Source organism: Trifolium pratense, linkage group LG2 (genome assembly GCF_020283565.1).
Source record: "Trifolium pratense cultivar HEN17-A07 linkage group LG2, ARS_RC_1.1, whole genome shotgun sequence".
In the NCBI taxonomy this organism is placed as follows: Eukaryota; Viridiplantae; Streptophyta; class Magnoliopsida; order Fabales; family Fabaceae; genus Trifolium; species Trifolium pratense.
In genome coordinates this window covers 24395149-24421658 of record NC_060060.1, presented here as the reverse complement: position 1 = coordinate 24421658, position 26510 = coordinate 24395149, and the positions used below count along the sequence as shown (strand labels likewise).

General features: G+C 33.1%; 4 protein-coding genes across 8 annotated transcripts; 1 reads left to right on the top strand and 3 right to left on the bottom strand.

The window, feature by feature from the left end:
- Positions 1 to 393: 393 nt before the first annotated feature.
- Positions 394 to 5413, bottom strand: LOC123905079 (protein RETARDED ROOT GROWTH, mitochondrial). The gene is made up of 7 exons (XM_045954711.1): positions 5044 to 5413; positions 3446 to 3560; positions 2231 to 2390; positions 1998 to 2146; positions 1523 to 1674; positions 1182 to 1296; positions 394 to 799 (listed from the first exon to the last, which is right to left on the bottom strand). The coding sequence occupies exons 1-7, from the start codon at positions 5298 to 5300 to the stop codon at positions 662 to 664; spliced, it is 1086 nt and encodes a 361-aa protein (XP_045810667.1). The 5' UTR covers positions 5301 to 5413; the 3' UTR covers positions 394 to 661.
- A 3125-nt stretch (positions 5414 to 8538) lies between these two features.
- On the bottom strand, positions 8539 to 12531 carry LOC123905078 (GDSL esterase/lipase At2g03980-like). The gene is made up of 6 exons (XM_045954710.1): positions 12443 to 12531; positions 10012 to 10373; positions 9777 to 9904; positions 9458 to 9679; positions 9032 to 9284; positions 8539 to 8950 (listed from the first exon to the last, which is right to left on the bottom strand). Exons 2-6 carry the CDS (start codon positions 10283 to 10285, stop codon positions 8751 to 8753), a joined length of 1077 nt encoding a protein of 358 aa, XP_045810666.1. The 5' UTR covers positions 10286 to 10373; positions 12443 to 12531; the 3' UTR covers positions 8539 to 8750.
- Positions 12532 to 15202: 2671 nt separating this feature from the next.
- LOC123905077 (putative exosome complex component rrp40) lies at positions 15203 to 21711 on the bottom strand. Of its 5 annotated transcripts, none has more exons than XM_045954707.1 (11): positions 21526 to 21711; positions 21120 to 21271; positions 20796 to 20917; positions 20629 to 20703; positions 19186 to 19272; positions 18506 to 18562; positions 17774 to 17866; positions 16282 to 16354; positions 16055 to 16130; positions 15888 to 15978; positions 15362 to 15733 (listed from the first exon to the last, which is right to left on the bottom strand). In XM_045954707.1, exons 3-11 carry the CDS (start codon positions 20844 to 20846, stop codon positions 15614 to 15616), a joined length of 723 nt encoding a protein of 240 aa, XP_045810663.1. In that variant the 5' UTR covers positions 20847 to 20917; positions 21120 to 21271; positions 21526 to 21711; the 3' UTR covers positions 15362 to 15613. The 5 variants fall into 5 exon arrangements, with proteins under 5 accessions (XP_045810664.1, XP_045810661.1, XP_045810663.1 ...); XM_045954709.1 differs by lacking the exon at positions 21120 to 21271 and adding an exon at positions 21046 to 21119; XM_045954708.1 differs by having other exon boundaries at positions 15203 to 15733; positions 21046 to 21711.
- Positions 21712 to 23346: 1635 nt separating this feature from the next.
- LOC123905076 (cell division topological specificity factor homolog, chloroplastic) lies at positions 23347 to 25500 on the top strand. The gene is made up of 2 exons (XM_045954703.1): positions 23347 to 23574; positions 24632 to 25500. Exons 1-2 carry the CDS (start codon positions 23482 to 23484, stop codon positions 25232 to 25234), a joined length of 696 nt encoding a protein of 231 aa, XP_045810659.1. The 5' UTR covers positions 23347 to 23481; the 3' UTR covers positions 25235 to 25500.
- Positions 25501 to 26510: the final 1010 nt, after the last annotated feature.

The following is a 26510-nucleotide window of genomic DNA, read 5'->3' as shown; positions in this document are numbered from 1 at the left end:
TGTCATAAATGACTACTCAAATTGGAGGTTGAAATGAAGAAGTATTTTTGAGTTTGAAAACAAGAGGAAATTCCAAAACTCATTATGTTTAATAATAACAATACCTGTTTTTGACACAAGTACTGCTTATTCCTTGACAGAAATGAAAGGTACTTACATGCTAGGAAGCATTTTTTTCCCAGTCTATCAACTCCGATTGAGTGCATGTTTCTGATCATAATTCGTTTACGAAATCATGATTTTGTTAAAGCTACAAAATTATGTTTTTGCTAAAATCATAGTGACACAAAATTATTCCACCAAACTCATCACCTATACATGCACTAATCCAAATTAAGGTTGATGAACCAATAATTAAGATACTATAATTAAGATTTTGCTTACTATAGGAAGTAACCAAAAAAACAATCACTATAGGAAGCATAAATTTCATAAGTATAGCTGATATCCTTTCTAATTTTGTGGGGGGTGGGGGTTATTACTTATATAACAATGCTTAGAAACTATTATAGTTTCCAGATTTCTAATAAATTTCATACAATTCAATGAATATGTGGATTTTATTAAACATAAATACAAAGGGAAAATTATGATTAGCTCAAAAATGGGAAGAACTGCTGTTACAATAACTTAATCTAGCTCCAACCTATCTGCTACTTTACTATGAAACTGCATTTGAATCTTTTAGAATCTCGTATAAGGATATGACATTTTCGATCGTCAATAGACCAATAATGCACCATTCCAAGAAATCTGACTTCCTGTTCTGAAGAACTTCTTGTAAAAAATGAATATTGTGCTGCAAGCAACCAAATCAGTATAATAAGCCTTAATTAGATAACATAATCTAGAGTAAAATAATTCTATGTTTTTCCATTTTCATATTGCCTAAATATAAATAGTAGTTCAATGATATTTCTCTTCAGTATTCTCCTTCCCCTATAATAGTTGTTTCATATTAAATGCATACAACAAAAACAATTTTGAATACACCACCTCAAATACATAACTATGTTAAACATCATGAAGTAGAAAATTGGTGTAACTAGATGAAAAGTTGTTGCATAATAAGCATATTATTGTGTTCAAGTGGGCTCAGGTTCAAATTTTTAATGCATTGTTTATTTGAAATTACCAATACTTATTATAGATGATAGTAGGATAAAATATGGACAGGGTACCTCTACGAATTTCAATTTGAAATCAAGGTTTCCAAAGCGCTGTGCGACTTCATACTCCTCCCTGAGATACTCATATATTTGAGCGTACTTTGCATCTCTCCAAGCAATTTCTGATCTGATTATTAATCCATAATAAAACAAGAACGGAGAGGATTAAAACAAGTTCAATAAACTGAATTTGATTACTATTGTCTATGATGAAATGAGTCTATAAAACTGTTGAATATTTTGGGACAGTAATCTTAAATTTTAAACATATTCTCACATTTGCAGGTGCATATTTTTCTTAGGCCTAAAAAAGGGATAATCTATGTAGCACTGTCACTAGGGGATGATAATACCTTTCGAAGAGACCAACTTTAAGAATAACGTCAGCCAAATTTGAGTTAGCCTTCCCAACAAGCTGAAGCAGCTTCTTCTTATCCATAGTAAAAGTTCCAGTTTTCTCCATTCCGCGATTTATGCCTGCAAACTCTTCAACTAAACCATCAACCTGAGAATTAGTGAAAACGAATGTCAAATTTTCAATGGTTGTTTTTTCATTGGTATTAAAAATGGCCAACAAACTAATAATATAGATCGCCTGTAGCCAACAATCCATGCATTCCCGCGGGCAGCTAATTAGTGGTCGTTGGATCAACAATCCCGATTTCAAGCTCGGTATTTTAGTTTTTCCAAAACAAAAAACAAAATCTGCATCGAAATCTAGATTGTCCTATCTCAACCGAATGGCAACCAATTTGCTGACCGCGTGATTCCGTGGATTGCTGGCTGCAGGCAATCCAAATCTAAATAATATGCTATTCACATTCCAACCTGAGAGACAAAATAATCCAGAGCTATGCTTTGTCCTAGCACACTTCCAATTAAACGAATACCATCGGTGTCTAAAGATTTCAGAACTATGTAGTCTGGACCACCTTGCATATCCTCAGCTAATTGTGGCTTCTCCCTTATTGCATAATCTAATAACAAAGCCTATGTTAAAAGATACACAAGGAGACAAAAAAGAACCAACATGATTCGTTAGTTTATCTGGCAAAATTTACCATCTTTTCTCATCTCTGAAAGTAAACCAGATGCATGCCTCTTAACTAGTTGCAGGTACATTTCGACTTCATGATCCTCAATGTTGAACAAAACAGCAGATCCATACTGGTAGACAACCATATAACGACAGTTGCTTGCTTTCACATGAAATCCAGGTCCCTGAACCAAATGTCTCAACTTGTTCAGAGTTTGTTAAATCAATCATACCTTATACTGTTTGAGTAATCTAACAGATTTCTTATAATGCAACACTAGAATCATGTTTTATTATCATAGGCCTTTTAGAAACATAAAAATGTAATCGTTTACTTATCATCAATTATAAAAGTATTTTGCTTCAGGATGCAGCTTAGCAACACCTATACTTCCACTTTTTGAACAAAAAATAGAGAAATTAGGACAATAACATCATATTATTGAGCCTGAATTTCCTCTTCTCTTAGAATTGAGCTTCAAATGGATACACTAGTTTAGTGCCTCCCAGTGTTATGAAAAGCGGATTGAGGAAAATTGCAGAGCGCCAAAAATCAGCTATGCGAAACAGCAAATAGCATTGCAGGCAGATAGCGCAAAGCCGTATAGCAGTTGAAATAAGTCAATTATGTATAAAAAAGGCAATGGAGGCAAAACATAGTTCACATTTTGAAAGATTTTTAGGTATTACGGTGAACATATGACCAATACTCACTGACTCTGACTCTTCAGCTTTTCTAGTTTAAAAATAATTCATGTTTGGCACACGTGTAAAGCTTTATTATTTAAAAAAAAACCTTAAAATTTTCTTTTTTTTTCTGCTATTGCTGCTACATCTGCTGGCAGAAGCTGGAATAGCGGCTGCTACCTAATAACGAAACTAGGATAGCATCATGATTTATATAGCGGATTTATCAAAATGTGCTATGCTATAGCACAGGTATTGCAGCTATTTAACAACACTGGCGTTGCCACTACCAGCCTATAGACACCTTGCCTATTAGAAACATGCCCAATAATCAGTGTCAGGAAGTTCACATTCTTCCCTAGAGGAGCACCAACAGCACTTGAGGTGTTTTATTCTAAATTTCTAATGAACCGCCTTAACCCTAGAGTAGAGATTTCAAAGAACTATTGTGACGATTGTGAATTGTGACTTTTTTTTTTTTGGTACAGTGAATTGTGACTTTCTATAGAAACACAAAATGGTCTAGAGAAAACAAAATAAAACACAATCTTACATTAGCATCCAAATTAAAGTTGCAGAACCGGAGAGCAACATAGTTTAATGCTGAGCGGGAAGATGGAGGTACGATGTTTCTTGGATTGTCAGCCTGAATTCCTTTCAAATTTATACTGCCAAAATCACGAATCTGAGACAGCCAAATCATAGAAAAACAGAACAGGACAACAAAAACACATGTGAGGGGAAAGGGGTTCAATTCGGTTCAAACCCAAACAACATGGCAAATAAACAGAATGTATCACCATAAACATAATTCTGATAGTTTACTATGCATTTACTGTATTGTATCCTAGTCTCTACAATTTGTTGTGCCGGCTGTAATAGTTTGTTAAAACTCGTGAAGTCTCGTTGATTGAAAGTGAGGACTCAGAATCATTATACAATATTCAGATTCTCTCTAAAGTCTAAACTTTCTCTCTCTACTTATCTCTATGTTTAACAATTCTATTATAGTCTTCAAAATCCAACAATAAACAGAAACACACAACTCATAGATACAATTCAAAAGCATAAGATAGGGCAAGACCAAGAAGACAGCCGGGAACAACAAAAACTTGCAAAAAAGATATACAAATCATACATACAAATAATAAAGCTGAAACAAAATGAATAATAATAATCATAATTATAATAAAAATTTGAAATCTAAGATTAAAAAACTAAAAAACTAAAAAAAATTCCACTCCTACATGATATAGACTTGTAGTCTAAATCCAAGTCTTTTATTTTAACATCAATTTAGCACAACAAAATTTGACAACTTCTTGAATAGTTATTTTTGAACAAGACTTCTTGAATAGTTATTGAATTGTTAACGCAGTTCAATAGATGGTTAAGAGTATGGCCATGTTTGGATAAACAACTTCTTTGCAGCTTATAGCACAAATGCTTATGAATAAGCTTACATAAGCTATTTCTATAGCAACAAATTAAATTAAATTATTTTTATATATGTTATAGTTGTTTTCATGAGCTATCTTGGAGAACTTATGAAAATAAGCAGAAAAATGTTATAAGCTGTTTTTATAAATTCTCTCAAACAGTCTCACAAAACTTATGGATAAGCTCAAATAAGGGCCCGTTTGAATTAGGCTTATTTTTGAGCTTATGAAAAATAGTTTATGCAAATAAATAAAGTTTTATGTTAATCCATAAGTTTTCATTAACAAAATATGTATTTTTATAAATTGTTTTCTCATAAACTACCTTGAAAAACTTATAATAATGCATAAAAGCTTATTTATTTGAATAAGCTGTTTCGCATAATCTTAAAAATAAGTCAATCCAAATGGGCCCTAAGTCAATCGAAACAGCCCTATATCATGATTGTATAACTAATTAACCATCAATTGAACATCATCAATAATTTACAACACCTTATATTTATATATCTATTAATCAAATCCAACACTTCATTAACAACATATCTAAATTATGTTAATCATTTAATAAGTTGTGGAACTTTGTTCTCACAAAAACTAATGAAACAGTAACAAAATTAACGATTAAAAAAAAATCAAAAAACAAATTCTAAGAAGAACCTATTGCAGAATCAACAAAAATGAAGGAAGTTGAAGAAGTGGAAATAAAAACCTGGTGGAAAGGAAGAAAGCTTTGATGGGGATTTTGACAGATGGATCATCATCCGGTGCACCAAATCTTTGAGAATGATCGAAATGAATTGGATCCGAATCAATATGACAAGGGATTGCAGCAACAGTGAGAAAACGGTTGAAGAAAAAGGGGGGTTTGGATAGTAAAAGAGAAGAACGTGTTACTGTTGTTGTTGGTATGTGGCGGTGATTTTTGTGTAAAAGGGAAGAAAGGGTTTTAATCCATCTTCCACCCATTCGCTGAGAGAGTAACACTTCTTCTTCTTCTGCTATTGCTGTTTTTCTCTTCAAGAGTTTCTCAACCCATTTTGTGTTGTTTCTGTCTCTCCCTCGACCTTTCCGGTTTTTTTTTTTTACTTAAATTAAATTTTCTTTTTTAACAAGTTAAATAAATATTATTAACATACCTAAAATTCATTTTTCTACCCATAAAAAAAAATAAGATTATTATTTTACACCACAAATCTTCTTTTAAAAAAAAAACTCTGTCAAAAAAAAAACTCTCGGTCTTAGAGCCAACTAATTCGAGGAGATCAATCTCGTCGTCTACTTGTGGGGCTCATTTAAAACCAGAGTTTTTTTTGCTTTGCATGTACTAGTCTACCGAAATTGACACTGTAAAGAATCGAACTTGAAGCGTTGAGAGAAGCACACTCCAAAGTCCTAAGTCAAATTCATCCGTTTAAATAGCTTTTGACTTCAAGGTATTCATCATCCTTAAACTTGAAACATTACAAAATTCCTCCAAAGTATTATTCATAACAACTTCGACATGTTCAACACTAGTTTCGCAAAATAGAAGAACATGATTTCAAATAAAATATGAAAGAGGTATGGGTCACCCTTATATATATACCTGGAATCTTGATAGATTTCCATATCTTATTTAGGACTTTCTGTTACTAAGTGAGAGTTTCGCTGCGTCATAAAAAAAGTGAGAGTTTCTCCATATATAAAGAACAAACAAGTAAGGGGATAGCAAATCGTCGCCTTGGCGTAGACCCTCTAGATGGACTCAAATAGTCGGATATGGCACAATTCTAGAGCACAACCAAATTGCTAAATCAGACACAACTTGTGATGAGTGATATAGTTATTCGGGGAAAATCAACATCATGAAGTGTGTGAGCTTCAAGAAGTCCCAATTAAGCCTACCATACACCTTTTCAGGTCAATTTTAAACGCAATAGAACCATTCTCTGCTCGCTGCATGAAATGAACAACCGTTAAGATATAAATTGAATTTCTTAAAAAAAGGAAAGCCTATGAGCACCTATCTTCAGTTGATGGTCCGTATTGGACCACGTGTAAAAGGAAAGACAGCACGTTATCTTCAGTGCATGATCCCCCTGACTGCCCCCTCGTGACCCAATGCGGATTAGGTCAAAGTCCAATACACGTGGCCCAAGCACTTCATGTCCAACCCAAAATCACTCAATTGCGGAGACTTCTCATGCAAGCCAATGGTAACAAATACAATAATTGAGTATTGGAGTGCTAATATGTCTTGCAGGTACTTTGTCCGCTATGATCAACTGTACCGAAAGCCTATCACCGCCATCAGCAACGGAGTCATATAGTTCTATCTTGCGCAGATCAACTTCATACAAATATTTAAAAACTCTTCATAGAACAAATATTTAAGGATATTCGTAGCTCCGCTAGTGCTCTTGGCAGTTGGCATATCCCTTGCTCTAAATTTTGTTTATAAAAAAAAAAGTAACAAATTGCGAAAAGTTAAAACCAATAAAAAAAACATACTACTAATATATTAGAATCGATTACCGTCAAAGTTACTAATTTATCCTTCATTGTAATTTCAGAAGAAAAAAAATATAGAACGAAAATAAGATAAATACAAAAAATATATATAGAAAGAATATAAGATAAATAAAAAAAAAAAATCTATGCATAAAAAATAGGAACAAAACAATAAAAAATTATATAAAGTTTAGTCTATAAAATTTTTTTCTTTGAAGTTTAGTCTATAAAAAAAGTTATAGAAAGTGTAAAATGAATATTAATAGGCATAAAAATAGGAACATATATTACTAAGCTACTAACTATATATTAAAAGTAATTATAAGATTTTAACTTTTTTTTATGAAATATACGGAGTAATATTTTAACATCTACTACTAATCTACCAAATATGATAACATAAATAAATTATTCTATAAAAAACCAAAAAAATCAAATTATTAGAAAAAATTAATTATAATTTATTTAAAAATATACACGGGACAATAGTTTTTGTTTAATTATTAAAAAAATAAATTTATTGATTTAATAAGTTTTACAAGAAAGAAAATAATAGTTTTACTTATATTTTAACAATATTTTAATTATTTTATTCTAAATAAATTTTTTAACTCGATATAATTTCAAACTTAAATACCGATAAAAGTTAATGGACCCGTGCGAATGCACATCAATTTTTTTTGTACCGGTGATTCCGCCAAATTTATTCATCTTGATTGATTGCATACAACCGTTGGTTGATATGGAAGGTTAGAATTATCATTTATGTGATCTTCATACTGCCGTTATGATTTCCTCAATGCTTTTCCTGCTTCTAGTCCTTCTGCAGCGAGCTGCTACGGTTCTGGTTTAGTTTTAGGCTAGTTAGGCTCGAGTTTTGTGCGTGTTTTCTTGGCTTAGTGCATTCTTCAGCTGCTCTTTGATGGTTGGCCTATCTTTTGGTTTTCTTTTGTTGTGGCTTGTGCTGCTTCAGTGTACTCTTGGTTGTGCGCGCTTCTGCCGTTAAGCTGCAACCACCCTGAATTACCAACCTGTCATGAGCTTGTGTTTGTACAGGCAAAAAAGTATAGTCTTGACTTGAGGAATGGCAATATCACCCGTTAGTCCTTTTTATAGTCAAAGTGTTTTCATAAGTAGCAAAAAAGGGATCCATTTACTAAAGTAATAAAGGGCCAGCCAGCAAACGGCGAGATAGGCAGAAAGCTTAGGATAGCAGAAGCGAATAGGCTTGTTGGTTCTAGGTAAATCAAAAGCAGGTTATAGAGCAATATAAGGTCTTCTCCTCCCAAGTTATAAAGCCAGTTACTTGTCAAGTAAGTAAAATCCGTAAACCATGCAATGACTAATTCTCTTATCTAATGCTGATGTAGAACTATAAGCCTAGATTACTCCTCTAGGGCAATGTACTCTTTTTTTTTTTTTGAAAACTCGGTATCTGGTCCAAGGACCAACTAATCCGAGGGGTCCAATCCCACTGTCCACTTGCGGGGGAGGGGGGCATTTAAAGGATCATAGAAATACCATCTTTCCTTCCATATTTTGATTATGCTGTTTTGTACAGTATGTGGCACATACATTTCCTATGGTGTTCTTTCCAGAATGCAAAACTACAATTCATCTTCAAAAGCAAGAATTTAACTCTCATACTAATATACTCCTATGTACCAAGTGTACTAAGGAGTGAGAATTTTAAAAGAAAAATAGCACACACATCTTTAACCAAATTTCATGATACTATTACTATCTCATTCAATAAGGTTTGAAAGAGATCCATAGCAAACATTTCAATTGTCCAACACAAATTTCATTACAAATACTATCTCAAAATATAATCTGACTTAAATAAATTTTTTGTCTTTAAAAAGATAACAATTACATATGGCAATTAAAGCCACTTTCTTTCTAACTTATATCACCTAATTTGCATTAGTACAACATCTTGAAGCCCTTGCATATTCTCTTCTCGATGAAGCAGTGTCTTGCATATATATGGTTGGTAATTTGGGACGGGTGCACATCGAAGAAAATATGTGTGTTTCTATTTGGACAAGTAGCATTGTACGGATAGCATTTGAGATCACCGGAAATGCTATTTGGGCAGCAAGGCTTCCATATTTCCGATATTCCTGAAAATTAAATAAAACTATATATTATTCGACAATGTCAACACAAGTCATTATAAATCAATGTCTCGAATATTTTCTTACCATATTTGTACCCAGTTGTCCTTAGTTCAATAAGGTGCTCATACAGATTTGCATGAATAAAGGTAAAGTTGGGAAGTTGAGACTGCAGCTTCTGAAGTACATTAGGCAAATGATTGTTGTAAAAGGAAATTGCCCTATTTATTTTCTCATTACATTCTCCTCTTGGTCTTGATTTTGCAGCCATTGAGGGAAAGCACCCTGCTGGGGCAATGTTATTCACAAAAAATCTTCTAACTCCTAGACTGTAAATTTTCTGCATTAATTTAAAAATAATAAAGTTTAAAGGATACTTAAAGAACAAGGAAGTCCAATCAATTCCTCTCATCGGGGATCAGAGCGGATTAAAGGATACTTGAATCCTACGAGGAAGGTAAAATCCACCTCCGCCCCATTACCATACCTATTATTTCTAAATGTCTTACATACCTGAATGCGTAGCGAAAATTCCTTTAGCAGACATGAATCAAATTTTCGAGAGCCTTGAAAATTTCCGGTAGCAGTGAAGTGGTCATTCAAACCAGTGGAGACAACAAACAATGATTCAGATAGATGCCTCTCTAATTTTTCTTTATCATCAAACAGATTTGGTAAATTATTCTTAATAACCTTTTCGAATAATTTTATCTGTTTGTCAAGAGTCAAACTATGCTGCAAAATGGAAGAAAAAAAAAATATACATGATAAAACTCTTCAATTTGTAGAAATGCTAATATGATTAACTTGAGAATGTAGTTAAGAAATTTACATTGTTGTTGGTTTCAGAAAGAATACCAGAACCAGCAGATGCAAAATTTATGCCAGTTTTGATTTTGTTTCTTTGCATCTTTGTAAGGCTCAAATATGGAGGAATAAAAGGTAGGCCAAGATGTATAGCTGCATTGCATAAAGAGGAACTAATTAATTAAATTAATGGGGACTATGATTTTGTTTTATCATGACATGAACTATGAAACAGAGAAGGGTAAATTGTGTTTTCTCACATAAGTAATCAACGACGGTTTTTCCATTAGTGTATCGACCAGTAGGTTTGCCGCCGAAGTCTATACCATAAGGAGGAAATTTTGAATATGATTCTATTGGAAGATAATTGTTGTTACCACTGTCAACAAGTGAATCACCAAAAACATATACTGCTGGAATCTGTTTTGGATTTGTTGGAGTATGGTTTTGGTTATATGAATTTGAGTGTGAAGCTAAGAGTAACAACAAAGTTATTATTAATATATAAGGGAGAGAGAGTTCCTTGGTATTCATTTTTTTTAGAGTGATTTGTGTTGGTGAGTGAGTGAGTGAGAGATGGACTTCAAAAACCTTCAAATTCCAGCTTCACTAACACAATGATCTAAAGCAAAAATGCAGTCTCTAAGGTTAACAAACAACAAAATATGAAATCATAGCCACTGATGGCATGCATGCACCATGAAGCAGTAAAGAGAACAATAACAATCTAAGATCCATTCAAGCTTTGCACTGATAGCAACAGACCAGCTTTGCAGTGAAGGATTCATTTGTGTGAAAATAGAGATATACAAAGGACACTATAATTGTTGAACAAGCATCATTCTAAGAACATTTTCGATTACCAACTAGCTACCCAAAGAAAAGCAACATATGCTAACCTGTCGATCCACGGAAGATGGGGCTTGGGAGCAGTTTATCGAGATGTTGAAGGAGCGGTGAACGGTGGCTTTTCCGGTGGTGGTCGAAAGCTTTCTGAATCTGAAGTCCTTACTGTCCTCTCTCTCACTCTTTTTCTTTGGTAGTTGGTGCCGTACATGTGTGTTAATTATCAAGTTTAACACTTTCCCATAATGGAAAGTTCTTGTTTTTAAGAATATAATGGGAGTTTCTTGAAAGGGAAAAATGCCAAAATGGTGGGTCACTTCATTTAACTTGTAATTAAAGGTGGAATTTGGTGTGAAAAAAGTATGATATTTTTTTAAAAAAAAGCTTCATAACCGATTTATAGGGAACAGGATTTCGTGGAGTAAAATTTTTACGCGGTTTTGGTTCTCAGCCGTTCGATCATAAATGAATGGTTCAGATTACAAATAGTTGATTTTAGTAATATATAATCTAGACTGTCTGATTTTAATCTAACGGTCGCAATCCAAAACCGCATGAAATTGCGTGCAAAATACACTGCGGCAAATCTAGATCCGATTTATAGACCGATTAATTCTAGAGACACAAATCTTAATTTTTTTTCTTGTCTTGTCATCTACTACTAATTGAATTTTTCTCTTTCCTCCGTATCTCTTTTCTCCCCAAGTTTTCTTTTTTGCCCTTGAATAAAAAATTTGGAATGCATTTTTCGAATTTTTTTTGCCTTGCTTAAGAACTTCGGAACATGTTTTTCGAAAATTTTCTGAACTTAAACTAGAAAAACTTCGAAAAACGCATTTCGAAATTTTTATTCAAGGGCAAAGAGTCATGGGGGAGGAGAAAAGAGTAGTCATGGGGGGAAGAGAAAAATTCCGACTAATTTACTATTGTTAGTTTAAGAATCAACCCAAGAGATGGTGAATTAGGTTTTCAGACTTTTTCGGTTATTTTAGAAAGCTGCCCCACTTTCTCTCAAACACACTTGTTTCCACAAACTTGAAAAATAAGCAACAATACAAAGTTACAAGAATGGAGAAAACTACGTATGACTGTTATCAAATATCACTTTAATAATGTATATATCTTAGTGCCATAAATTTTTTATGGATATGAAAATATAGGTCAAGTTTCACAAGATATATGTATGAAAGTTTATGAGAAAAGTGATATTAATTACTTAGAAAGTTTATGAATATAATGACCTAGAAGTAGAAGACATCACATTGCTATGCATGACTCTTTGAACTATGTTCAAAATATTCACAGTTTCTTGTTAGAAAATCAAAAGTGTCAAATGCAAAAGGTATAAACGCATATTGATTTTCGGGACACGCTCTTTCGTGTTTGACCACTTTACTTGAAGTAGCTTTGAGGGCCGTCTATCCTATAGTATAATCCCCAGTCGTTAATCGCACAAGTGGAGAAACTCCACTCAAGTCCACACATACATGTTTCCTTCCTACTCGGCCATATACTAGAATATTGGTCGGCCTCAATGTAGATCTCCCCTCCAATGGGTCAGTTAAGAAATTCACATGCGTCTCATTCTTCACAGATAGAGCCAAATTTCATTTCCCCAATTGGAGGCTGTCGCGGTGATTTTCGGAGATCAAAGCTATTGATTAGACTTTGACTCGCAAAATAAGAAGTCACCACCGAACTTTAATTTTTCCAAGGGAAGGGGAAAAGATCGAATAAAACCCACAAATAAACATGCAAAGCTAAAGAAGCAATAAAGCAATAAGCAATGCAATAAGAGATCAAGGTACGGGGATTATGATGGAGTTCAAAGTCACGAAAATTTACCTATTGGAGCAAGGTCCAATGCCCCTTCAAATGATATTTCGAGATGAGAAAATGATACCTTTAGCTTCCTTCAGTCCCGATGAGTGTAATGGTATAGCTACTTTTCCTTTAAACCTTATGAAATGTTCTACCCAATTCAAGTTGAAAGTCAAAAAATGCGATTTGGGAGATGGTAATGGAGGGGTTACAGTTGATGATCAATGCATACAGAAGTTTTTCTATGATGTATGGATGATGATTCAATGGAAAAAGTAGAGAAAACTTGAAAGAAATGCAAGTTTCGAAATTAAGATTTTGAAAGTGTAGTAATGGAGTTTTTGAGTGGATTTTGTGGATGTTTGTTGATGTTTGAGTTCTGAGGCTTGAGGGGCTTTTATAGAGCTTGCAATGTGTCTTAAGAGGTTGATGGAATTGACTCTAGTTGCATCTCAATAATGCTGGTTTGTCTCCAAAGTTACAAAAGTGGTTCAAAAGCATCATGGTTCCAAGATGAGATGGAGTGAACAAGGAGGCAATGTGGGAAGCTTTCTCTGAGTTTAGGAGGTTGCTTCTAAACTTTGAGATGGAGTGTGATCAGAGGAAACAATAACAAAGCTCAATGCATGAGTTGTTGGAGAAAAGCAAGCTTTACAAAATGTTAATGGAACTTTATGCAAAAAGTGCTCCAAAAAGGACATGTAATTTGGACAATGCTTCAAACACTTGGATAATGCACTAAAAGTCTGTGTAAAACATCAGTTTTGTTGAGATTTAGAAGCAACATAGGCCTGCAATTACTGATCACAAGGTTTGGATTTGGTTTGAGCAAGAACTTGACATGGTTTTTTGACCCATAAATCAGCTCTAACATGGTCACTTCTCCCCTTCGAAACTTGGTTCTCAAGAAAGATAAATACATGATCTTGGTGTCATTGGAAATATGGCATCCGCCTCTACAACTTTTATTTTGATCACCTGTCGTGAATACATTGGGAGCATAGAAAAAACTGGCCACCAAAATTCAAAGTTTAAGCTGTTTGACACTTAGAAAAAATTCCAAGTGTTTTTGACAGTTTTTACAATTTGACATCTCATGTTTCCTTGTTGTTATAAGCCATTCAGGAACTCTTCTGAATCCAAAAGCTTCACCATGATATAGTATCATATGAAACATTAAAATGAAGCTCTTGTTTGCTCAAAATGGATGCTTGGATTGGAAGTTATAAGCTTGCAAAGTCATGCACTTGATAAGGTCAAAAAAAACTTAGAAAAAATTTCTAAGTGTTGAGATTTTCAACAACTTGGAGAATCAACTTTGGTCATCAACTTTAAGCATTTTAAAGATCCATTTGACTTCAAATCTTTTTACCACATTTCAATATGTCATGATAGCTTTCCAAAGAGTCGTTGTTTGCAAATTTATGATACTTGAGGAAGAAGATATGATCCTGAAAAGTTGGCTCCATGAACATGAAATTTTCTATACTTAGAAAAATTTCAAAACCCTAGTCTTTGATTTTTGGAACCTTTTCTTGACTTTCTTGATTCAAAACCATGTCTTACCAAAGAGGCAAGCACAACAAGATATCTTGTATTTTATTATTTTTTTATTAATGATGCATGAGAATATGAGGTGGGATCTTAGGTCAAAAATTGGGGTATGACAGAGGCATGCTTAGGACATTATAAACTACTCCCCCACAAAATTTGGTAGAATTCCGACAGCATGTCGATTTATTTTTATTTTTTGATCAAAACGGGGCCTTTTTGCAATCTGCCACGCCAACTGAACCCTCGTAGGTGGCATTAATAAATCAAGTCATTCAATCGGTAGCATGTAATAATAATAGCACGTCTGCGCGCTTAAAAACATAAAAAAGGATATATCCTGAACAAAGTCATGTACTGTATTTAAAGTCTGGATGCTCTCGATAATGAACTGCATGCTCCCCAAATCTATTCAGACATGCCTTAAAAAAATTACTAATTTATTTGAAAAATCCAAGGTTTAATATTCATTTCTAAAGTTTGTTAATTGCCACTTTTTTCTAGAATTTTCACTATTTTTCCTTCGTCCCATTACATATTCTTCATGTGTAGTTTTATTTATGAATATGAAAGTCTTTAGTATGTTATTTACTATGATTCACATCCGTACCACGCACGAGCAACAATTTGCTTATATAATCCGATTTTATATTTCGTATTTTAATAACAGTGTGAAAAAAAATTAATTGACGTGCTACAACATTATCAATCTCTAAATTAAATATAATACGAATGTTGTCATTAGGGATGGCAACGGGCGCCCATGAGTGCGGGTTTGACACTTACCAAACTCAAGTCAACTAGGGATATTAGGCAGATAACTATAGCAAATGCTAACATTTAAGTTATACATAAATATTTGATCGAAAATTGAATAAAAGACAACATAACAAACATTGCTATTTTATTTGGGCATCGATTAATTTTCATGCTGTTACATTTTGACATTTTGTAATCTTTTATAGTCTTCTCGACACACCTTATGTTACAGAGATTATTTGGTTAATACATATATTTTTTATTTTTGCCTTAAGAAAAAACATAAGAAACATTGTTCTTAAAATATAGGCTACATAATACAATACAATGTAAATTGCACGTAAAACATGAGAAATTTATTTTCTTGTGTTCCATGATTTCCTTCTTTTATTCCTTTTTTTTTTTAATAATGTAAAACAAATCGGGGTGAAAATTGTCAAAAAAACACACACAGAAATAATGTAAAAAACTATATTCCATCAAATTACATTCTACTTAACTTCAATTTAGATTTGTGTTTTTTAGTCAAATATATAAAAATTGTAACGGTCTTTTTAAATTAGACAAATATTGCTACTTGCTAGTACTGTATGCCTATAAATGAAGAATATACTGTAAATAACAAAGATAAGGATTGATCTTCGGTCAAATATTTTGTGGAGGCAATCAATATAACCGGAAAATTAAACTCCTAGAAATGTATAACATATCATATCATTCTATCTAAATTCCATGTAACTTGTATTAAACAGTCAAGCTGCTGAAAATCATTTCTGCACTTAGCTAGTTGTTGTAGTCTCACAGACAGTGCTCGCCTGCAGAAGCATCAGCATTTGGTATCACAGTGAACTTCAACTCAAAATTATACACGGACGACTAACTTGGTCACTGGACCCTCTGAAGCAGCTTTTCAGCCATTATCTTCTGTTGGACACCACTCAATGGCTCTGAGTTTATAAGTGCATTAGCTACGATGATGGTTGTAGGTGGAGACGAGGCATTGACCTAGATCGATGAAACAACGATTTCAAACAGAAGATTGATATTAATAGAATGAAAATTTTCGAACTACAATATATGATGGTCAATGCTTCAAATGAGACAAATAAAAAATAAATGGTCTAATATGGGATGCTGAAACTAGAGGTTGTCTGCATACCCAAACACGTCCATTTAAGCCAACTGCTATCTCGAAAGAGAGTTTCTTCCCTAAAGTATCAAGTACTGGACATGTGGGAGAGCTGAGAAGCCTACAAACATAGAATTTATCGTATCATGATTTGTTAAAAGCATACATGGACAGTAAAAGAAAATTAAATTTCATACATCCGTGAGAGACCAGTCGAACACTCGAACATATAGCCTTCTTTTAGGACACCATACTGTCCTGCTTTCCCACTGGCTAAACCAACACCGCAACAAAATCAAAAACAGAATTGTGTTTACAAAAATAAAATGGAGAGAAACATAAAATTAACCAGAGAAAAACTCCATGATTTAAAGGAAGCCAAAAAGAGGAATTTAAAAATGAAATCAAAGAATAAGACACCAACCATCAGTGCATGACAACTCAGGATTCATTCCAGGATTTGCTTTAACAACCCGCACATAAAGCAAAGCACCCACCTGCAAGGTGAAGAATTAGGCAAAAGAAACACAACCTCCTATAAAAATAGGATAGACCAACCAGTAAACTTTATTTAACAGCAACAGGGGAAAGAAGGGTCAAGTTTTAGCGTCCAGGACAAGACAAAAGAGGGGGGAAGAAGTGTGAATTATTTTAGCATGTTATCTCACAATAATCAATAAAGCATCCAATATTAGAAGAGACTTAGTTTGATCAAATGGCAATGCATTATGCAATCATCTGTCTCGTGTGCCGTGTGGGCTGCAGCAAAATTTAACAACACTAGCCCAAATACATCCAACTGAAAAAAACACTCGAATACAGACTCTCAAATGCATGTAAATTGGAATTGTAACTTACATTCCTGTTTCCGTTTCATTTTAAAAACAGAGGACTCCCTGTTTTCATATTCTGTTTTCTGGTTGAGTTCATAGTTATTCGTCAACAAGAGAATTATGATTCAGTGGTATTCTTAACTCTGTTCCACTAATTCTAACATTGACAAGAGGTGATAGAAACCAGAATTTCAGACAACTGGAAATTGTGTTGACAGAAAATTGAGCTTCACAGTCCTTACAATGGTGGAAAACAGAAAACTACACAAGAGTTTCAAGAACACCTAGACCAGAGCAGAATAGCTCCTAAACCAGAGATAACTTCTTTCTTAACTGACACTAACAAATTTTCTGGATGACTCTCAACTCACCCTCCCTTTCTTTTATAACAGAACGTTCCTAAAGATCAGGGAATATCCCAACTAACTTTTATTCTCTCTCTCCCTGACCCCACTTTTACCTTCCAGGTTCTATCAAGAGGCAAGATTTCTCAAGCGGGCTACCGACTTGACATAAAGATCAGTAAATAATTAACAAGGTTGTGACATGTAACAGATCTCAAAATCTGTGTTTTGGACAGTAACTACTCAAAGGCACAAGTGCCAACATTTGACCACAATCTTCTTATCCTGGGTATAAATATAATGTATAAAAAATTTTCTTCACTTGTATCTAATTATTTCCTAGTTATTTGTATTGATAGTCTAGGCCTCTAGGGTTACAAAATGAACCCCGTAAGATTTAACTTTGGGTGCACCACAACGAACTCTTAATTCATTAATGTCTTCCCAGATCCATCAACAGCCATCATAATTGTTAATGTCATGATTCATACAAAAAAGTAACTATAAGATGTTGCCATGACTTGGTGAGGAAAAAGATACCACAAATAGATAAACAGGTCTCTATTTTATATATAAAAAAAAAAAAAGGTTCTCTATCTGCCATAAAAAGATAACAAAAAATGATATAAAGAAATTAAAGATAAAGTATTGCACGGTTCTATCACTATGAGTCAAGATGGTCTGAGAGATAGCAAAAAATAAGTTATGGAAATAGCATACATAAATAACTTTTGCACACCTCAAACTTAGGTATATTTCTTCTTGTTCCTCCTTCAAATGCAAGCACAGGTAGAAATGCTATAGCAGGTCCTTTTATATCCACCAGAAAGTTCTGCGGGGCATATATGAATTGAAACTTTAAATAAAATAGAAAGTACAAGAAATGAACGGAACCAAGTAGTTAATTTATTTTGTAATTTTATCGTAATTTTTTAAATATCTCAAAGTAACATTTACATGTTATTATAGGTTAAGATGCAACCACCCCGAAATACCATTATGAGCTTGTGTTTGTGTGCAAAAAGTATATTTTTAAGGAAGGAAAATATCCCCGTGTAATGGCTAATGCTATTTTCTTAGTCAACATTAAGGACTTAATAAAGTTGATAAATACTGATGTAGAACTATAAGCCTAGAGTACTGCTGTAGGGAATGTACGGATCTGACTTTGTTATGTGAAAAGGTGCCAAATGTTTTGCTGATGCTATCTTAATAGACCAAAAACCAAAATAAGATAATCCTGTTCGATGCTGGAATAAGACAATCCAACATGGATTAAATCCCAAAAAAGACTGCTTGCCCAATTGACACAACATACTTTATAGTTAATACTTAATAGAACCTATAAAAATTGCATTCAACAAGAAAGTAGAGCAGACATAAAAGACTACTATAAACTGAAAAACTGAACAACAAAAATATAAACATTCTTACATCTGAAAACTAAACAACAAAATATAAACATTCTTACATCTGATCTGGAGTCAACAACTATTCCAAGAACCGAATCCTCTGCATGGGGCACATACTGTACAAAACAGCATAATCAGAATATGCAAGGAAAAAAGATAGCATTTTTCTGATCCTATAGGGAAAAACATTGCAAGTCTATTCTCTATGTAACAGGCAAGGTACACTTATATAATATAGTCCAGTGCTGAAAAGGAAACTCAATACAATGTGTGTTAAGGAGTGAAAGTTTAAAAGAAAAACAGCGCGCGCGCACACACACACACACACACATCTTTAGCCTAATTTCACGGCTACCACCTCATTCAATAAGGCTTGAAAGAGATCCATGACAACTATTGTTTCCAAATATAATGACAACCAAATTTTACACTAACAAAAGGACATAATAATGAAAATTGAAATCATTGATTTTGGGATATTATTCCCACCAACCTCCTCTTTAATCCTCTTGTTGTAGATCAGAAACATATTAGTTCATTCTATTAAAATGTCCCGGTCCCAGGATTACATATAAAAGAAACACACGTTTGATTGCACAGCACATAATATCAGCTATTTTGGCAGTAAATTCAGATAACAGAGAAACGATTTATAAAATGGAATGGAAATGAACCAGTAACATTGGAAAATCAGCATCGTCATGTCGATCAAAGAAAGCCTTTACACTACTATACTCACCCTCTTTTGAGAACTTTCAACCCAGTATTTATTAGGCTTGGAGAACCTAAGCCTGCCAGCCTTCATTACAGAAATCACATCACAGTCCTAAAAATTTATACAAATGAGAATCTGTTACCAACAAAATGGGAAAAATGAACAAAATGCAAGAACTATTTATTATTTTCTTGTTGCTTCGAAGATATCAAGTATGGAGATTAGTGTAGAAATAAGAGATTTAGAGCAAGACACCTTAGGTTCGCATAAAATTGAAATTGAAGTTCTATAAAGTATAAAGTATATATACCGCAAATTTCAATGGAATCAGAAAGATATAAACTTTAATAATATCAATATGTTGAAATGTTAGAGTTAATGAAATGATGAGTTTCTAGTCACTTCATCCTTAAGTAGAAGAAGACACATTATAATTTCTAAGTGAAGTATGTTTACTTAATTACTTATATGCACCAAAATCATTTAAAAAAATTGAGAGACAGAGTTTCCTATAGGAATTATGAAGGCATAGGCAACTGTAAATATTAAAATGGAGATACGAATAACTATATTTGGTGTATGTGTGTTTATGTATTCTGATTTGTATGTTTCAACAAGTTAAAATTCAATAATACCATCATATTAAATGAAGCATGCAGGGGCAAGCATTTAGAACATGAATAGAATTATTACTAATTAGCATGATTATGAAAGTTTTAAAATCAAACCAAATTTGCATGAGTCATGCTGGAATATTAAAATAAAATTATATAGAAGTTGTAAATAGGTTAGGAACCAGAAATAAAGCAATTTTCTCAAAGAAATAGAGTTGAATCGTCTTTATTTAAGCTCAAACTCTGTTTAAAATCATAAAATATCAATCTTCTTTGTTCAAGGACAAATTTCAGAAATTTGAGGATTATAGGCAACTTATCATCTAACAAGCATTTAAGACAATTCCTTACACCAAAGTCTACATGTTATCCAATATTTTAGTCAGAGTAGCCTATTAATTTTGTTAAAACTCAACTGTTTTTATACATATTACATCAGATATATTCTTTTTGTTCTTAAGCAGGATTATCCCGACAAAGAATAGAAATTCCCATAGCTAACTCCACAGAGTTTGCTGTTCTAAAGGTGAAAAGTGAATTTATGATACATAAAACAAGTTTTCCCCTCCCAAGCCTGAAAATCTAGGAATAGTATAGTACAGCAGAAATTTGAATAAAACAAGTCCAATGCAATCATCATTTTTCAAAAAGCATATCTCAGAGGGAAATTATCAATTGATTGTAACCTAATGCCCGTGTCCTTCATATCAAACTAAACAAGGCATCATAAAAAGAGTGCTTACGAGTGCATCTAATATAACATACATAACTAATGCTGCAGGAGAAAAATAGTGGGACACTTGACTTGGCATACTAATGAATGATTATTCTAATTTGTGAACTATAGACCTACCTGACGTAGACCGCCTCCAAGCTTAATAGTCTGGTTTGTCATGCTAGAGAGGTCAAGAACCACATCTCCAGGATACTATATAACCATAGACATAACTTTTATTAACAAAAAAGATAAAAGATAATGCACAGTATTGTATTCATTGACAAATAACAGCACCCACTCACCACTAATTGATCTACCAAATTTGTAGCGGAACCGGAAGATTTACTTTCCATTTGATGGAGAAATAAGAGCAAAATGTAGAATCAACGACTTTTTAGAAGTCCCGACAACTTTCTATTTGAACCTGTAAACAACATTTAGCATCCAAATGTTAGCATTTTCTTTTCAGAAAGCAACACTGGTTTCTTTTGACTTGACAAATCACACAACACAACAGTAAAATCATCATTCACTCGTGTCAAAACGGGCTACCTGGCCAATTCAAACCAGCCCAAAACACAATCTAGATAGGTAATTGCTCTTCTAGACCTGTCAAAACAGGCTACCTGGCCAATTCAAACCAGCCCAACCAAGTTACAGGATTTTCCGGACAGGCTAAAACCACGGTTTAAATAGGTAATTCCTCTTCTCCTGCCCCCTACATTGCTCTGAATCACCCCAGCTCACGCGAAGATATCTTCCGGTAGTGTATTTTAGCCTATGTGAGTGCAATGCAGGGGTGAAGAGAAACCACAATTTAAATATGGACTCTAAAAACACTGCCAAGTATGTCAGCCAGCTAATAGAAGAAAATTTCAAACAGCGTCTATTTCTCAAATTTCAAAAATGTTCAGGTACATTTGCATATGCTCCTTTTATTATAGATAATCATCATTGAAGGAATTAAAGGAAAAAACAGTTGAGAGCAGCATGAAATACAAATTGATGAAGAATTAGTAACGAGGGACCAACCAAGTATCCCTTCTTCAAAAAGCTAACAAAATCAAGCTAGCAAGCTGGCACTGGCAGTGACTGGTTGACGGAACAGGAAGAAGGGGAAGCACCGGCGTGGCGGTAGTGTTGGAGTGAGGGAATCAGTGACTTTTAGGGTTACTGTATTTTAAGAGTTACTGCAACCAACATAGTGCTAAACTAAAAATTTTAATTAATCGGATAATTTTGATATTTTTTTTGTTTTACTATTGAACCGAGTATCGAACTCAAGATGTTTAGCAACTTCTTATCACCGGATCAAACCCAGTGGTGTGGTTTGGATAATTTTGATATTTAATATTAGAGATTAATTTTTAGTAATTTTATAAAAATAAAATAAAATTTATTTTGTGTATATTTGTTGTAATAAAAAAAATCATAAAAAAAATTCTAAACTTAAAAAATTTAATCAATCTAATAATTTTAATATTTAATATTAGAGATTAATTTTATAAAAAATAATAAAATTTATTTTGTGTTTGTTTGTTGTAATAAAATTTATATTTTTGCGTAAAAAAAATTTATAATAAAGTTTGTATAATTTTATTAATCGCAATAGATTAAATATAAGATAGGATTGATTAAAAAATGTTGTAACTAGAATTTTACACTTTGTTTAGATTGTTGGGTCTTAACTTATTTGTTATTGGACAAGTGATCTACCGAATATGAATTTTACAAAATTTGTTATTGGATTGAAAGTTTATATCGTATAGATCATCTATAAATTTTTTAAATTTTTTTGAAAATCATTTGATATGTTATTGAGACCCATCAAGATTTACGTTATTTAATAAATCCGTTAATTTTGATGTGTCTCCATAACATATCAAAATGTTTTCAATTTTTCTAAATTTTCTATGGATGATCTATATGATCTAAACTTTCAATCCAACGGTGGATTTTGTAAAATTCGTATTCGTTATAATGTTATCCGTGACTGGTCCACCATGGATCACTTGATGAAGTGGTCCATATTAGAATTTACCTTGATTCTTCTCCTGCCAAATTCAATATGATTAATAGAATTACTTCCTCCGGTTCTTTATATAAGAAAAATTTTATTTTTTAAATTTATTGTAAACTTGATGTATCTATACTATGAATTTAAAAAGTAAATATTTTTTATATTAGAACCAAAGGGACTAACACCAATATCGTAAACTACTAACTTTTATTGACACTCTTATACCCCTTTGAATCAAGTTAAATAAGAGTTTATCTTAAACCTAGTGTTTTCTCTAAAGTGCTCAAGGAATATCTTGGTATCATTTTCTGGTTGCTTTGGTAAATTGGCCATGGGAATTAAGCATACACACATTGAGTTCGAAGTTATGTTAATCGATAAAGATTGTTGCGCTGTCATTGCATTTCACGTCTTCGTCCTTTGGTGGCAACTACCGAACTCAATTCTCAACAGTTTAAGGATCAAACTCAGGACGATTGTTGTGTGCACCTTGCCACTACCGTAATGATCCCTTATAAAATGAACCGCCACACATGAATTCTTCGTTTCACTCTCCTAAACTTTCTCATTTTGCCTCCTCAACAAGCACCATAACATCATTGCAATATTTTGACAAAAGCTACAGTTCATTGACAACCCTAGTTGTGATGAATCCGATTTCCATCCATATTTATTTTCTCTAGCATATTGGTACGCGGATTTAACCAATAAACAAATAACAAATATATTTATATTAAATTATAATTATATTTAAGTTTTTTAATAAATTAATGATAATAATAATAATAATAAAATACTGGTAATTAAATAGGGTTGAAAGTGCAAGGTACTATACACGTTTGCAAAACAAAATGTAAAACGACGACGTATTGAAGGCGTGATTGAGGGGCAAATAGGATACTGCTCGCGACAGTGAACAGAAGCACTGAAAAATCCGTTGCAAAAAGCAGAATCCGAAGCTGTCAACAATGGCGATTTCCGGCGACCTTAGAGTCACAGCAACTCTTCCTCTCCATCGCTCTCCTCCTCTTCTTCCAACCACCTCTTTCATCCCCCCAAAGGTTCCGTTCCTTTTTCTCTCAATTAGGGTTTCAATTTTTAAACATTTACTTAACTAAATTCGAGCTTCTATTTTCACTTGCTAATTGAAGGTTCTGTTTTAATTCTTCAACTGGGTTTTAGATTTTAATGTCTAGTCTAGTATTTATTATGAAGAATGCGGAATAGAAAAAAAAAAATGTCAATAAATTTTGTTACTTTCGAATTTATAATGGCTTTGAAGAAGAAGAAAATGTGACCCTTTTATTTAAAGTTCAGAAACAGTATCGTGATGTATGCATTCAGGTTGGTAAATAGGCGAAAATTTTATGCAGTAGGACTGTAGGGGCTGTATTTTGGCTAAAATTTTGAGAAATGTTGTTTATGAAACCACACTTTAAGTGCATGTTTGGGTTGGCAGTGAGTTACCGAAATACGGTGGCATTGTGATTTTTTGAATCTCTGAACTGTAGCTTTTGTCAAAATATCAGCAACTGATTGTTATTCTGCCGAACTCATCGTAAAGACAAACATGTACTAAAACCCTAGTGCATTTTGTTATGGATTTGTTTTCAGATGATAGATATCCTTAAAAATAAAATCACATATTCGAGTGACAAAAATGAAGGGCTTTAGGGGTTTCATTCTTTGGATGAGATGTTATGTTACTGCCTACACACTATAGGGATTGTTGATTAACCACAATTCATTAATTTGCATCTGTATTTATTTCATGAGCCTCCAGACCAAAGTATCAGTGTAATCTGTTGTTGATTAAAATTCTCTCCTTAGAGAAAATATATGTTTAGCATTTTTGCCATTTTTCGCTGATCAGTTGCTAAAAGAGGACGTGATACAGCTGTTTACCTTTTTGATATTCAGTATAGGAGAAAAGGTTCTATAAAAAGCTGTTTAATCATTTTTATCTATGAGAGAATTTTTAATTAGATGGTCATGGATTGATTTCTTGAATGTCACATTGTTGCTAGATGTTAAGTTTTACATAAATAATAAAGATCCTTGCAAGATGTTCAAAAGGTTGAATATTCCATGTTCATCTCTTAATTTTCTGTCTAATAGGTGTCCTTTCATGGTTTCTTAAATGGAGGATCCAGCAGATCTGATTTCACCCCAAAACATTCTACCATGACCACTGTACGAAGCAATATGCGTGGCTATTACAAGCCAGTTTTTGCAATTCTTGGAGGTTCTAAATTTTCATCAAAAACAGTTAACCAAGAAGCGGAGAACTTCCTCCTTGATGCTGTTAATATGAGTTTCCTTGAGCGTTTAAATTTAGCTTGGAAGATAGTATTCCCATCAGCAGTGTCTAAGAAAAGCTCCGTTGCTAGGATTGCCAAGCAACGTTTGAAGATGATTTTGTTCTCTGATCGATGTGAAGTAAGTGATGAGGCAAAGCAAAAAATCGTTACAAACGTTGTGCGTGCTCTATCAGATTTTGTGGAAATAGAATCACAGGATAAAGTTCAGTTGAGTGTATCTGCAGATACTGATATTGGAACCATTTACTCCGTTACAGTGCCTGTACGGCGGGTTAAGCCACAATATCAAGAGGTGGATGAAGCTGGGACAATAACAAATATTGAGTATAAGGACACTGGAAATATTTCAGGTTCTGTTGATGTTAGATTTGATTTCTATGTTCCGGATGAAGCGTCTTGATTTTGAAATAAAAGATATTGAATCTCGACTTCTTTGCCAGAAGGCAGTGTTTGAAACCCTTACCAGTGGTGAAGCCAATTTGGAGTGCTGTATATATTGGAAAATTGAAGCTTCCATTAGGGTGGGTGACCAATGTTGATGGAAATTTTATGCCGCCTTTTATCTGTTAGTTTGGTTTGATGCACTGTTGTTAACTTTATTATAGGATTTTGTTGCTTGTTGTATGATTCATCATTATTTTGAATGAAGTTTGTAGTTGATTCTCATTGGCCTAAGAGAGAGACCTGATAGCTTAAGCCTGAGTAGTTGCATATTATTTAAGCCAAAATCATAAATTCTCCTTAACTAGCCAAAATAATCGATTCTCCATTCAAGCCAAGAAGAATATGTGGTTTTTTTTTTTGAACGTAAGAATCTGTGGTTGAGACTTGAGACCTTATATTAGTCCTTCTAAGAGTCGGTGATTAAATTTGATAATAAAGGTAGGTACTAAACTAATAGTAAGTGGTTAAGCATATAGACCATGTTGTTGATAGTAAATGGTTAAAGTATAAGGATCAATTTGATGATAAAACAGAGTTAGAGACTTTTCAAAATATTCATAATCTCAAAGGTCAAACGTAGAATTTCTAATCATTATACACTACTTAAAAAAAATTAAAAAAAAAAATCTCTTTAAATTTTATCAATTGTTTTACAATTTCATATATTTCAAATATTATCAATCATTTTTATTCATAATTGTTAGTAAGTTTTTAGTAAATTGTTAATTTTTGAGTAAACTATGTTATATTATAGATCAAATTTTGACTTTACATTGTCTTTATACTATTCATATTAAAAAGATCCAAATTGTAATGTTTTTGTTTTTTTTTTTGACAATGTTGATAAATTAAACCGGTTCGATTTTTTTAGTAGATCATCCAAAATCGAACCAAAACATATTAATTTTTTTTATGAGATAAAGCTTCAAAACTGTTCTAAACTGTACGTTTTTTTTTTATGTTTTGGGTTTATACAATCAGTTTAATTTGGTTCGGGATCAATTCTGGCATCAAGTGGTTCGAGTGTTACCGTTCCAAAATGTACTTTAAACACCCTTATGTTACACCTATATTATTAACAACATCACACACATTTATGTATGGTGTTTAAAAACACATGATATGTCATATTCATTAAATGACGTGACAACACATCATTGGATGCATATGTAAAAAAAAATTACATTGACGGTGCATATAAATTAAACTCTTTTTTAAATTTCAAAAGGAAA

Excerpts from the sequence above, each read along its gene's own strand:
- LOC123905079 (XM_045954711.1), bottom strand. The coding sequence starts at position 5,300 with ATGGGTGGAAGATGGATTAAAACCCTTTCTTCCCTTTTACACAAAAAT. Across the intron at positions 3,561-5,043 it reads GCTTTCTTCCTTTCCACCAG|TATAAATTTGAAAGGAATTC; the intron begins GTTTTTATTTCC and ends TGATTTTGGCAG. Across the intron at positions 800-1,181 it reads TCAAATTGAAATTCGTAGAG|CACAATATTCATTTTTTACA; the intron begins GTACCCTGTCCA and ends GGTTGCTTGCAG.
- LOC123905078 (XM_045954710.1), bottom strand. The coding sequence starts at position 10,285 with ATGAATACCAAGGAACTCTCTCTCCCTTATATATTAATAATAACTTTG. Across the intron at positions 9,905-10,011 it reads AACCGTCGTTGATTACTTAT|CTATACATCTTGGCCTACCT; the intron begins GTGAGAAAACAC and ends TATGCAATGCAG. Across the intron at positions 9,680-9,776 it reads TTTCTGAAACCAACAACAAT|CATAGTTTGACTCTTGACAA; the intron begins GTAAATTTCTTA and ends TCCATTTTGCAG.
- LOC123905077 (XM_045954708.1), bottom strand. The coding sequence starts at position 20,846 with ATGGAAAGTAAATCTTCCGGTTCCGCTACAAATTTGGTAGATCAATTA. Across the intron at positions 16,355-17,773 it reads GAAATATACCTAAGTTTGAG|GTGGGTGCTTTGCTTTATGT; the intron begins GTGTGCAAAAGT and ends TTCACCTTGCAG. Across the intron at positions 15,979-16,054 it reads TCGACTGGTCTCTCACGGAT|GCTTCTCAGCTCTCCCACAT; the intron begins GTATGAAATTTA and ends CTATGTTTGTAG.
- LOC123905076 (XM_045954703.1), top strand. The coding sequence starts at position 23,482 with ATGGCGATTTCCGGCGACCTTAGAGTCACAGCAACTCTTCCTCTCCAT. Across the intron at positions 23,575-24,631 it reads CCTCTTTCATCCCCCCAAAG|GTGTCCTTTCATGGTTTCTT; the intron begins GTTCCGTTCCTT and ends TCTGTCTAATAG.